This window comes from Garra rufa, chromosome 6 (genome assembly GCF_049309525.1).
Source record: "Garra rufa chromosome 6, GarRuf1.0, whole genome shotgun sequence".
Taxonomy (NCBI): Eukaryota; Metazoa; Chordata; class Actinopteri; order Cypriniformes; family Cyprinidae; genus Garra; species Garra rufa.
Genome location: NC_133366.1, coordinates 9,493,367 through 9,506,315, shown reverse-complemented (window position 1 = coordinate 9,506,315; position 12,949 = coordinate 9,493,367). Strand labels below are relative to the sequence as shown.

The 12,949-nt window shown below is 34.0% G+C and overlaps 2 protein-coding genes across 2 annotated transcripts in view; one reads left to right on the top strand and one right to left on the bottom strand.

Annotated features, from left to right (window-relative positions):
* The window catches only part of slc44a1a (solute carrier family 44 member 1a), a 14,609-nt gene extending 10,775 nt beyond the window's left edge, over positions 1–3,834 (top strand). Inside the window, exons 10-13 of the mRNA XM_073842551.1 lie at positions 69–206; positions 1,416–1,652; positions 1,779–1,856; positions 2,682–3,834. Of these exons, the coding sequence (XP_073698652.1) occupies positions 69–206; positions 1,416–1,652; positions 1,779–1,856; positions 2,682–2,702 (474 nt within the window). The 3' untranslated portion in view covers positions 2,703–3,834. The remainder of the gene's footprint in view (positions 1–68; positions 207–1,415; positions 1,653–1,778; positions 1,857–2,681) is intronic.
* A 543-nt stretch (positions 3,835–4,377) lies between these two features.
* Positions 4,378–12,136, bottom strand: aptx (aprataxin). The gene is made up of 9 exons (XM_073842146.1): positions 12,050–12,136; positions 11,817–11,950; positions 11,686–11,732; positions 10,635–10,688; positions 10,143–10,406; positions 7,428–7,487; positions 6,909–7,135; positions 6,634–6,737; positions 4,378–4,647 (listed from the first exon to the last, which is right to left on the bottom strand). Exons 2-9 carry the CDS (start codon positions 11,944–11,946, stop codon positions 4,493–4,495), a joined length of 1,041 nt encoding a protein of 346 aa, XP_073698247.1. The 5' UTR covers positions 11,947–11,950; positions 12,050–12,136; the 3' UTR covers positions 4,378–4,492.
* Between the last annotated feature and the right edge of the window lie 813 nt (positions 12,137–12,949).

Here is a 12,949-nt window from a genome sequence, read left to right as displayed (position 1 = left end):
GTATAATGCACAAATATATGAATGTGTTCATTTTAATTGAATGCATTAATCATTTGTCTCTTTTTCAGAACGCATATATAGCGACGGCCATCAACAGCACCAACTTCTGCACGTCTGCGCGAGATGCTTTCTTTATTCTAGCTGAAAACGCTCTCCGTGTGGCAGCTATCAACAGTGTCGGGGACTTTGTGCTGTTTTTAGGAAAGGTATTTCTTCACAGATTTGCCACTTCCCTTTATACTGTGGAGAATTCAGTGTTACTTTTGTAAATAATTATATACTATAGTATTTATAGTAATTATTAATATTTTAAATTAGCTTTTATTTTATTTTTTTATGTTATTTCTTTTTTATGTTTCTATAGAGCTTTAACTAAAAATGTAAATATTTTAAGTAATTATTTAAAATATTTATTATTTAAAATATTTTTACTTATTAATATATTTTATTCCAGTTAATTGGCATGGCACATTTTGGAATGTTTTTCTTTTTTTTCCCAATTAAATTTTTTTTTCTACTAATTGTTAATATAATTACTGTTATTATATTGCGGCTTAATTTCAGTCACTTAAAAAATATTTAGGATCTTTTTCATCTCAGGTATCTGTAGTACAAACATTGTGAGATGATTTATGTGGTAAAGAATTATGGTTATTATGTTTTTTGTTATTACTAACCAAAAACATTTAATTTACTTGAAGTAAAATAAACAATAATGGAAATAAAATGAAATATTAAAACTTATATTTGGGCGAGTTGCCAAGGGAGCAAAACTAATAAATAAACATTAATACCAAATAGATGTGTAAAAAAAAAAATAGAAATTGCTAAAATTAAAGTGAAAACAAAATATAAAATTCATTCAAATATTTTAAAAAAGTATAAAGATGTACAGTTGAAGTCAAAAGTTTACATACACCTTGCAAAATATGCAAAATGTTCAGAATAAAGATGTTTACATATAGTCCACAAGAGAAAATAATTGAATTTTTTAAAATGCAGCATCAGTAATAGTTGCATACGAGTCCCTCAGTTGTCCTCAGTGTGAAAAGATGGATTTCAAAACCATACAGTCATTGTTGGAAAGTGTTGAAAAACCAAAGAATTTATTGGACCTGAAGGACATTTCTAAAGAACAGCGGGCAGTTTAACTGACAAACAAGGGACTCATGAACAACTATCACTAAACAAAAAAAAAACAGCTGTGGATCATTCAGGTAACAACACAGTATTAAGAATCAAGTGTATGTAAACTTTTGAAAAAAAAAAAAATGCATTTTGTATGATCTCTATTTTTATTTTTATTTTATTCTGCAAGGTGTATGTAAACTTTTGACTTCAACTGTATTTATTATACTAAAATTATGAAAAAATGTCATTCCAAACGGTCTAACAGTTATTTCTTGTGTCTGCAGGTGTTGATCGTGTCATGTACGGCTTTTGCGGGCGTCCTTTCGCTAAACTATCAGCGTGAATACACCGTTTGGGTGCTGCCACTCATCATTGTGTGTCTCTTTGCTTTCCTGGTGGCTCACTGCTTCCTCTCCATCTTTGAGATCGTAGTAGACGTTCTCTTCCTCTGCTTCGCCATCGACACCAAGTACAACGACGGCAGCCCGGGAAGAGAGTACTACATGGACAAAGCTCTTATGGTGAGAGACTTTCCCATTCATTTTCTCTGACCTCAAGATCAATGAAGAAGTAATTGATATCAGTCTCATGTTGTTCTATAGCACTTTAAATATGTTTTTGGTTTCTCTCTGTGGTCATCCATGTAGGAGTTTGTAGAAAACACCAGGAAAGCCACAGAGCGGTACAACAAAACAGAAGGAGAGAGTAGGGAAATGAAATCTATGGTGAGTTTAAAGGATTAATCTACTTTCAGAATACTCACCCACATGTCATCCAATACGTTCACGTCTTTCTTTCTTCAGTTGAAAATAAATTAAGGTTTTTAAGGAAAACATTCCAGGATTTTTCTCCATATAGTGGGCTTCAATGGGGATCAATGGGTTGAAGGTCCAAATTGCAACTTTAAAAAGAGCTCTACATGATCCCAGCCAAGGAATAAGGGTCTTATCTAGTGAAACGATCGATTATTTTTGAAGAAACGTACAAATGTATATAATTTTTCACCACAAATGCCATGTCTTGCACTAGCGTGACTTCATGTTGGAAAGATCACACATGACGTAGGCAGAAGTTAAAAACATGCAAAGTCAAAACACCCTTTAATCAAAAAGGTAAAACAATGATGTTGTATGATTTTTAAGTTGGAGAAAATGAGATGGAGTTTTTTTGTCCTACCCTACCTTTTTAAACCAAACTACACAGACAAAGAACTAACCACGTGCGACCTTTTTAATGTGACTACATAATGCGTGAAGTCGAGCTTGTGCAAGACAAGCATTTGTGGTTAAAAAGTATTTACATTTTTCTTTTTCTTAGAAAATCACTGATCTTTTGGCTAGATAAGACCCTTATTCCTCATCTAGGATCGTGTAGAGTCCTTTGAAGCTGCATTAAAAACAGCCATTTGAACCTTCAACCCGTTGATGCCCATTGAAGTCCACTATATGCAGAAAAATCCTGGCATGTTTTCCTCAAAAACTGTAATTTTGTTTTCCAACAGATTAAATCTACATTTGTTTTTTTATTTACTCGTATCATTTATATTTCAGACTGGAGGTACACTGGCTTGATGAAGACCAGCGTCGTTTTACATCAGCTGACACTCCAAAAAAGTGCTTTCGAGATGCACAAAAGCTTCTCTTCAGGGATTATAATGCAACAGACATCTGTCATCATGACTACAGGGCATTTGACATCAGAAAAGCTCTAGGAAAGTGAGCTAGGTACATGCACAAAAAAACACAACACAAGCTGGATGTAGATGTCTGCAGTGCTAATATATCTGCTCCTAAATTTTTATCCAAAAAGCTTGTAGGGTTTTCTAAAAACTTTTTCCTTCTGGAGCATCAGTGAGTGTTTGAACCTTCTGTAATAGTTGCATATGAGTGCCTAGTTGTCCTCAGTGTGAAAAGATGAATCTCAAAATCATACAGTCATTGTTGGATGGGGTTCAATTGTTCTTCAGAAACATCCTTTAGGTCCCACAAATTCTTTGGTTTTTCAGGTTTAAACGCTCACTGATGCTTCAGAAGGAAAAACGATGCATTAAAAGCCAGGGGTGTAAACTTTTGAAAAATGTTCTTATTTTGCCTAATAATCATATTTTTTCCAGAAGCTACATAAGATATTTATACTTTTCCCAGAAGACAAAATAAGTTCAATTTACCCTGATCATCCAATTGAAAAAGTTTTAAACCCTGGCTCCTAATGCATTGTTTCCTTCTGAAGCATCAGAGAGCGTTTGAACCTTCTGTAATAGTTGCATATGAGTTCCTCAGCCTGAAAACATGGATCTCAAAATCATGCAGACATTGTTGGAAAGGGTTCAAATACACAAAAATGCTAAATAACCAAAGAATTTGTGGGACCTTAATGACTTTTCTGAAGAACAACAGGCAGTTTAAGACTCATGAACTATCACCCGAAAAAAAAACACATGCATGGAAAGACTTGAGAGGTTGAATATGTGCAAGTTATTTAAAATAAAAATGTAGGAGCATAAATAACATTTTTTAATTTGTACTAGGATAGTAAATTTTATACAGAAGTTATAGACGAGCTATAGCTGCCTTAGTCTTTTAGATATTTTGGTTAAAAAGCATCAACATAAACTCCTGTTTTAGTTATCTAGCTTTTTTTATAGGTGCTTTTATATTTTCTTTTGTAACAAATGTGAAATACACTCCTGTCTGTAGAGACCTATTCTGTTTTTTTTTGTGTAAGCAAAATTATTGGATCCCTTTATCAAGATTGTTCAGAAATATTCTTTGAATGTCTTATTTTATTATTCTACAGTTGTTTCAGCGGAAGTATATATTTTGCTCTCAACGTCTAAATGAACAGCATAGCGATTGTCATTTTCCTCGTGCCATTAAGTTGAAGTGTGTAATTTATACATCACAAACCACGCTAAATGGAATTGCAGTCTGTTTGTTTGAGGAGAACGAGACTGTGATGGCCTGTTTATCCCAGCAATCAACAAATTGTCTGAAAAGTGTTATTTGTGCAATTCCATTTAGTGCTGAAATTACACATTAGCTTCAATCAAGTGCATTTGTGTGTGTGTGTGTGTGTGTGTGTGTGTGTGTGAGTGAAAGGAAAAATATAGTTTTAACTACCATCTTTAAACACTCCATTCAATAAAACCAAAGAGATGTGCAAAATGTTATTGATCCATTACTGCATCTATGTTCATAATGGAGAGTGAGGACTGAATGAATGAATGAAAACACTATATCAAGACACCCAGAACAATTTAGTTTTTACTAAAGGATCTAATGGGCTTACAAAATGAGTTGTAATTTGACTTTTAACAGACTGAATATATATGTGACTGTCCTGTACAGGATCTGTAGTGGATTTAAGAAGGCAGGTGAGTTTTGAGATGTTCTTTAAGTTTGGGTATCGTCGGCTGCTCTTTACGACACAAGTGACAGCGCAGAGGCAGCTTCAGTAGTTCATTAGTGCCTTCTTTCACTGTCACTTTTCCATCATGCTCCAGCATCGCAATGACATCTGTAGAAAAAAAGACAAGCATGAATGCTTTGCCTTATTATACAGGTAAATGCTTGATTCTGTAAACAGCTTGTAGAGGTTTTTTTCCCTTATAATGTATTAAAGGAATAGAAAATCTACTAACACTCAGGCCATCCAATATATAGATAATTTTGTTTCTTCATCAGAACAGATTTAGAGAAATGAAGCATTACGTTACTCACCAGTGGATCCTCTGCAGTGAAAGGGTGCCGTCAGAACGAGAGTCCAAACAGCTAATAAAAACTTCACAATAATTCACAAGTAATCCACACCACTCCAGTCCATCAATTGTGAAGGGAAAAGCTGTGTATTTGAAGAAACAAACTATTGAGTCCATAACACTTCTATCTGTGAAAAGGTCCATCCTCTATTGTCCTCTCACATCAAAATCCACCAACATATTTGTTTAGAACGGCTTTGGCTTCTAAACAGTGCTTGATCTGTGCATATTTCTCTCCTGATTCATGTTTTGTTTCTAATAAACGCAGTTTTTCACTTTACAAGATGGTAATTGATGGACTGGAGTGGTGTGGATTGTTGTGATGTTTTTATCAGCTGTTTGGATTCTCATTCTGACGGCACCCATTCACTGCAGAGGATCCGTTGATGGGCAAATGACGTAATGTTAAATTTCTCCAAATCTGATGAAGAAAAAAAACTAATCTACTGTTGAGGTCAAAAGTTTACACACACATTGCACAATCTGCAAAATGTTGATTATTTTACCAAAATGTATTTATTTAGTACTGACCTGAAAAAAATATTTTACATAAAAGATGTTTACATGTAGTCCACAAGAGAAAATAATAGTTGAATTTATGAAAATGACCCTGTTCAAAGGTTTACATACACTTGATTCTTAATACTGTGATCCACAGCTGTGTTTTATTTATTTAGTGATAGTTGTTTATGAGTCCCTTGTTTGTCCTGAAAAGACAACTGCCCGCTGTTCCTTCAGGTCCCACAAATTCTTTGGGTTTTCAGCATTTTTGTGTATTTGAACCCTTTCTAACAATGACTGTGTGATTTTGAGATCCATCTTTTCACACTGAGGACAACATATGCAACTATTACAGAAGGTTCAAACTCTCACTGATGCTTCAGAGGGAAGAATTCTGCATTAAGAGTGGGGGATGAAAACTTTTTGAATTGGATGATCAGGGTAGATTGAACTTATTTTGTCCTCTGGGAAACATAAGTATCTTATGTAGTTTTCTGAAGGGCAGTACTAAAAAAAAAAAATGATATTTTGGATATTAGGCAAAATAAGCAAATCTTTCAAAAGATTACACCCCTGGCTCTTAATGCTTCGTTTTTCTTTTTTAAGCATCAATGAGTGTTTTAACCTTCTGTAATAGTTACATATGAGTCCCTCAGTTGTCCTCAGTGTGAAAAGATGGATCTCAAAATCATACAGTCCAATTTGTTATTGTTGGATTCGAGGGTTCAAATACACAAAAATGTTGAAAAACCAAATAATTTGTGGGACCTAACGGTAGTTTTAACTGTTCAGGACAAACGAGGGACTCATGAACAACCATCACTAACAAAAAAAACAAAAACAGCTGTGGATCATTCAGGTAACAACACAGTATTAAGAATCAAGCGTATGTAAACTTTTGAACAGGGTCATTTTTACGGGGTCTCTTGTGGACTATCTCAATCTGTAAATGTCTTTTATGTGTATCTTATTGAGGTCACACCTAAATAAAAATTACATGCTTTTTGTACGATCCCTCTGATTTTGTTGAAATAATTACATTTTACAGATTCAGCAAGGTGTATGTAAACTTTTGACCTCAACTGTACATCTCAGATGGCCTAAGGGTGGGGACATTTTTAGGGCGAACTATTCCGTTAATGATTTAAATCGATGTGATGGAGCAAGTTATTAAATTCTAATTAGAAGATTGCAAAGACTAATTTTTTATTTAGAATGAGTGTCTATTTTTGTGTACACCGTACCTTGAGACTCCACGAAATAGTCAGTAGTGAAGGAATTCCAGTGTTTCTTGTTCTTCAAACACGGCGAGTCAAAGTCTTGGCTGATTACATGCAGGTGGACGTGACTGAGAAGAAATATTATGGTTTGTAGAAAGTTAGGACCAGTAACCTGTGCAATACAGCCTCAATTACAAGAAAACAGTCATACTAATGTGCTCTACTGAATAAACATGTCATTTCATGACAAACCCCACCCTCCCCACATCAGCAGCCAATCAGAATGCAGACGTCTGTACCTCATGCTGGGGATGGCATGATATCCCAAACGGAAGCTTAGTTCATGAGCGTCAGGACACTGCTGCACCATCTGATCTCCCACACGCTGCATGTGTTTGAGCAGCTCAACGTGCTCCGAATGCAGAGCCTTCAGACTGGAGATCGAGTCCCATGGTAGTACCAACCAATGGTACCGCGCCTTTGGGTACTTGTCCTTGATTACCACAACCCTATCATCTTTGTACACCTGAAGACAAAAAGATTTTGATTCATTTTCAGCTTTATTACTCCAATCTTCAATGTCACATGATCCTTCAGAAATCAGTCTAATATGATTATTTGCTACATAAGAAATATTATTTATCAATGTTGCAAACAGTTGTGCTATTTTGGAGGAATAAGTGATGTTTTTCAGGATTCCTTGATGACCAGAAAGTTTCACATAACAGCATTTGGAACAGAAATCTTTTGTAACAATGTAAAAGTCTTTATTGTCAGTTTCAGATGTATTGGTTTGAATAGAACTGAACAACTTATACCTGCATTTTAGGATCCTGCATCGACACTTTAAGCCCTTGGCTCCAATGGCCAGCAGATTCCTGGGAAACAAGCATGTTTTCAGTGTTTTAGTCTAAAGTCAAACTTCAAAATGTAGTGAAAAACCTTTAAAGTTTCTCTAAACAGTTTAGAAACTGCTTTATATTTGTGATCCTAAACCACAAAACCAATCTTAAGTAGCACAAGGATTATTTGTAGCTAGAGGTCGACCGATATTGGTTTTTACCGATACCGATAGCTAGGTTGGACCACACTGGCCGATACCGATTAATTAACCGATAGATTTTGAAAATGGATATTGAAGGGCAACTAAAATAGTGCTCTACGATTTAAAAAAATAAATACTAAACCATACTTTGTAAATGAATAAAAATATTAATATTAATTATAAATTGATCATTAAAGTTATTTCATAGTTCATTAATGTTAACAAAATGAACTTCGAAATTTAACAATATATCAGTAAATGTTGAAATTAACACTTTAACAAGGAACAACACTTCTATTCTACAGCTTTCATCAATCTTAGTTGATGTTACAAATGGGCTCATTGTAAAGGGGTGGGAATCTTTAAATTTTAACATTTTTTTATTATATAAGCAGGCTACTTTTTAAAACAATTACTTATTTAAAATTAGTGTTCTTTAAGTGTCGGCAAGTTTACAGAAATAGTTATTGTTTTTTTCTTTTTCGTTTGATTATTACTGATGAGATCAGACAGTGGCTGCTTTAACAGGCTGCATTCAAACGAATGCAGATCTATTTCGATGTATCAGATATTTTGTCCTGCTCTGAAAACATAACTGACTGTGTGTACATCAGTTTCGTATAAAAGTATTTGAAAATCCAAGTGCATTTAACCGCATCTGCAATCAAGCTTTTTAGGACGAACAAACACAAAAAGCAATTGAAAGTCTGTCAGTGCATCTACTGCATTACAAACGGCAGAAATGAAGGCACATGTAAAGTCAAAAACTGCGATTGATAGCTCACACGGTCAAACAATACACACTTATTAGCTCACTGTGGAAATTCTGTGCAATGAAGCCAGCCGCGTTTCTGGCGCGCACGCGTGCCATATGCGGGAAAAACACACGCTCATTGAAGAGAGGATTGAGATGCGTCTGAGAATCTATTTTTCACCCACCCTTAATGAAACCGAACAAAAGTGCAGCGCTGTGTTGCGCGGACAACTTGCAGGTATCACACACACACAGGACGCGTTGTATAGTTCAAGCATAAATCTAAAACAGTTTATTTAATCACCAAACGGGCAAATGTTTACTTCAAGAATGATCAAAAAGCGGCAAAGGTTAGTTTAAACATGAAACGGAAAGAGAAAGTGCGATCTATATTGCAGCCATTTCAGAAACAATTTCTTTTCTGTTTTACATTTATGTTTAAATATGATTTGTTTTTGTTTTGTTTCAGTTTAATATGTTAATTACGAAAGAAGTTTGTGTAATTTGTAAATGTCATAAAGGACGTGGTATGAATTGGACGGCAATACGCCAGGAGAATTGGAGAGGGTCAGACACAATTTTTGACCACTTCGTACGTTTTTATTTGTGGAAAATCCCTTCTTTAACGAATTTCGTTTTGTATTATTTTTATCTTAATTTTTAATAGATATTTTTGTTGATCAGTTATTAAAATCAAATAGGAACAGGAAAATGGCATTGTGAAATAAAGTGCGTAACAAGATGCAAACTCACCATGCTTCAACGGCCTGAAGAAAAGGCTAAAACATAAATTATAGCTCTATATTAAGCATACAGACTTAATTAGAGCTACAGAAATACAAATAGTTTGCTTAAATGCACAATACTTAATTTTCCAGCCCAGGGTCAAGTCTTTATGAACGATGTGGGACAGATGTGTAATGTAAAACTAAGGCGCGCTGTGACTGATTTTGTCGGCTGAATGAACACAGTTTGCTTTCTCTTTAAATCTGCAACTTTGCTGGCTAAAAATATGAACAGCTGGATATAAATCAATACAAATATATGGTAACAATCCTGGCATTAAACATTGGTCTGGGGCTTAACCTCTCATACTCTATGACAGCGGAGCGTGAGCCGCTTCAGCAAAGAATGCAACCCGGAAAAACCATCGGCATGGATTTTTGCCGATAACCGATAGTTCGGCCAATCAACTATCGGTGCCGATTAATCGGCAAAACCGATACATCGGTCGACCTCTATTTGTAGCACTAGCCAAAAATACACTGTATGGGTCAAAATTATCGATTTCATTAGGATATTAAGTAAAGATCATGTTCCATGAAGATATTTTGTAAATTTCCTACCGTAAATATATCGAAACCTAATTTTAGATTAGTAATATGCATTGCTAAGAACTTCATTTGGACAACTTTAAAGGCGATTTTCTCAATATTTAGATTTTTTTGAACCCTCAGATTTCAGATTTTTTCAAATAGTTGTATCTCCAAAAGTTGTATCAGCCAAATATTGTCCTAACAAACTATGTGCCAATATAAAGCTTATTTATTAAGCTTTTAGATTATGTATAAATCTCAATTTCAATACTCGATTTTTTTTTTTTTGTAGTCCAGGATCACATTTAATAATGGGTAAAAATATCCTAGTCCTTATTTACAAATATAAACCATCACATATTTGAATTGTATTGCAAATTATTGAAATTTCTGACATACAGAGGCAAATGGAACTCACTGATTTATCTGATCCAGATGGTGTCTTTTTTGGTGGAGGTGAATCATCTGACATTCTGTGATGGTCTGTATGGGATGTTGATGTTTTGTTTGCAGGGCTTTTGATCTTCTCTCCGTTCCCTTCAGAGCTCATCTGATGGGCTCTTTTTGCAGGTTTGCTCAAGTCTGTGGCAGATCTGGGTGTGGATGTGTCCTCAGTGAACTTCACTGTGTAAGGATACTGCTGATTGACCATGTAAAGTCTCTGGCCTGGCTTTATGGTCACCTGATTGTAGAGGTGGGCGACATGTGGTTTGTAGGAAGTTAAGACCAGTAACCTGTGCAATACACCCTCAATTACAAGAGAACAGGACATCGGTGGATATTATGTTTGCCAGATGCTGAATGATACATGAATTATGTTTTTTGTTTTTCAAAGCAATGATAAATATTGAGATAAAGTATATGAGATACTGTCAAAAAAGCTGTGTTTGCTAATTTGATGACACTTTACCTGATTGCCTTTGCCCACAACCACATTGTCCACATTTGTAGGATTCACACCCAGCTGTTAAAAAACAAACAAGCAGCTTAAATATGCATTATTGCACTACCAGTCAAAAGTTTTTGATTTTTAATATTTTTTAAAGTCTCTTCTGCTCAACAAGCCTGCATTAATCTGATCCAAAATACAGCAAAAACAGTATAATTTGTATTTAAAATAACTGTTTTCTATTTGAATATATATATATATATATATATATATATATATATATATATATATATATATATATTTAAAGGTTATTTATTTCTGTGATTTGAAAGTTGAATTTTTAGCATTATTACTCCAGTCTTCGGTGTCACACGATCCTTCAGAAATCATTATAATATTCTAATTTGCTGCTTAAAAAACATGTACTATTATGATGATGTTGAAAACAGCCAAGTAAAATTTTTTCAGGTTTCTTGAGTGATGAGTAAAAAATTCAGAAGAACAGCATTTATGTGAAATAGAAATCTTTTGTAACATTATAAATATCTTTATTATCACTTTTGATCAATTTAAAGCATCCTTGCTAAATAAAAGTATTCCTATAATTTCTTCCCCCCCAAAGAATTTAATGGTAATTTATGAATGCTAGAGTGTATAATGTTACAAAAGCTTTTTATTTCAGATAAATGCTGGTCTTTGGATCCTTCTATTCATCAAAGAATCCTGAGAATTTAAATATTGATAATTATGGACACTGAAGACTAGAGTAATGATGCTGAAAATGTAGCTTTGATCACAGAAATAAATTAGATTTTAAAATATATTCAAACAGAAAGCAGTTATTTTAAATAGTAAAAATATTTCAACATTTTAATGTGTTTCTGTACTTCAGATCAAACAAATACAGGCTTAGTGAGCAGAAGAGACTTATTTAAAAAAATCTTACTGTTCATAAACCTTTGACTGGTAGTTTATATTTTATAGATTTGTTTTCTCTAATATTCTATTATAATATCTATTACACACTGTTATACTATTTCATTAAATATTTATTATCATATTCCTAGCATACCTGTTTAACAGTGATAAATCCTCTGTTGCAATCAGCTCTCAATTCAACTGCAAGAAAAAAAAACATATTAGTTGTAGTACATCTAATAAAGCCTGAATCTCTCATTGACTCATATGAAATATTATCTCTACCTTGGTCTCTTGAGCACTTTTTGTCTTTTATCTTAGTTTCAGGTCCTCGACCCAGAGTCACGGATTGTTGGTGATGAAGTTGAATGGGTTTATGTGCTTCATCTTCACTTATTAGTAAACACACAGGCATCTCCCTGAAAACATAGAAACATATGAGCTGTTTTTTTTTTTCGTGAAATACGCAAGATACTGTGTCTAAAGTGCGTCTTATATATTCTTCACTAATCACTTACCTTGTTGGTGTAATAAATCTACAGCAGCAAGTGCAGTTGAAAACAAAACACTGGGAACTCAACAGTGCAGCACATGACGACGTACAATCTTCTTCATGGACGTCAACTAACAAACAAAAAAAGTGTGTACTGACACCTACCGGTCGAATAAAGCGCTATGACCTCACTAGTACAGTACAACCCAAAAAATGTAATATTATGTTATTATATGTGACCCTGGACCACAAAACCAGTCATAAGGTTAAATTTTATAAAACTGAGATGTATACATCATATGAAAGCTCAATAAATAAGCTTTCTATTGTTATATGGTTTGTTAGGATAGGACAATATTTGACCGAGAGACATCTATTTGAAAATCATGAATCTGAGGGTGCAAAAAAATCAAAATACTGAGAAAATCACCTTTAAAGTTGTCCAAATTAGGTTCTTAACAATGCACATTACAAATCAAAAATTACATTTTGATATATTTACAGTAGGAATTTTACAAAAAATCTTCATGGAACATGATCTTTACTTAATTTCCTAAGGATTTTGGGCAAAAAAAAAAAGAAAAAAAAAAATCTTTTTTTAAAAAATTTTTACCCATGCAATGTATTTTTGGCTATTGTCACAAATATACCCCAGCGACTTAAGACTGGTTTTGTGGTCCAGGGTCACATATAGTATAAAGTGTCTTATAGTTTTTTGCGTGCCATTTTACATTCAGTAAAAAAAAGATAATTACTCAGATAATTATGCTTTTATTTTAAAGAGTATTTATTCATGTTCAGTTCATTCACAGGCGTAGTTCACTTTCAGAACAAGAATTTACAGATCATTTACTCACCCCCTTGTCATCCAAGATGTTCATGTCTTTCTTTCTTTAGTCATAAAGAAATGGTGTTTTTTTGAGGA

What these genes read in the sequence shown, in the direction of transcription:
- aptx (XM_073842146.1), bottom strand. Translation starts at nt 11,946, where the DNA reads ATGCCTGTGTGTTTACTAATAAGTGAAGATGAAGCACATAAACCCATT. An exon ending in TTGTGGGCAAAGGCAATCAG is followed by an intron (nt 10,407 to 10,634) that starts GTAAAGTGTCAT and finishes CTCTACAATCAG; the next exon opens with GTGACCATAAAGCCAGGCCA. An exon ending in CATGCCATCCCCAGCATGAG is followed by an intron (nt 6,738 to 6,908) that starts GTACAGACGTCT and finishes ATTTCTTCTCAG; the next exon opens with TCACGTCCACCTGCATGTAA.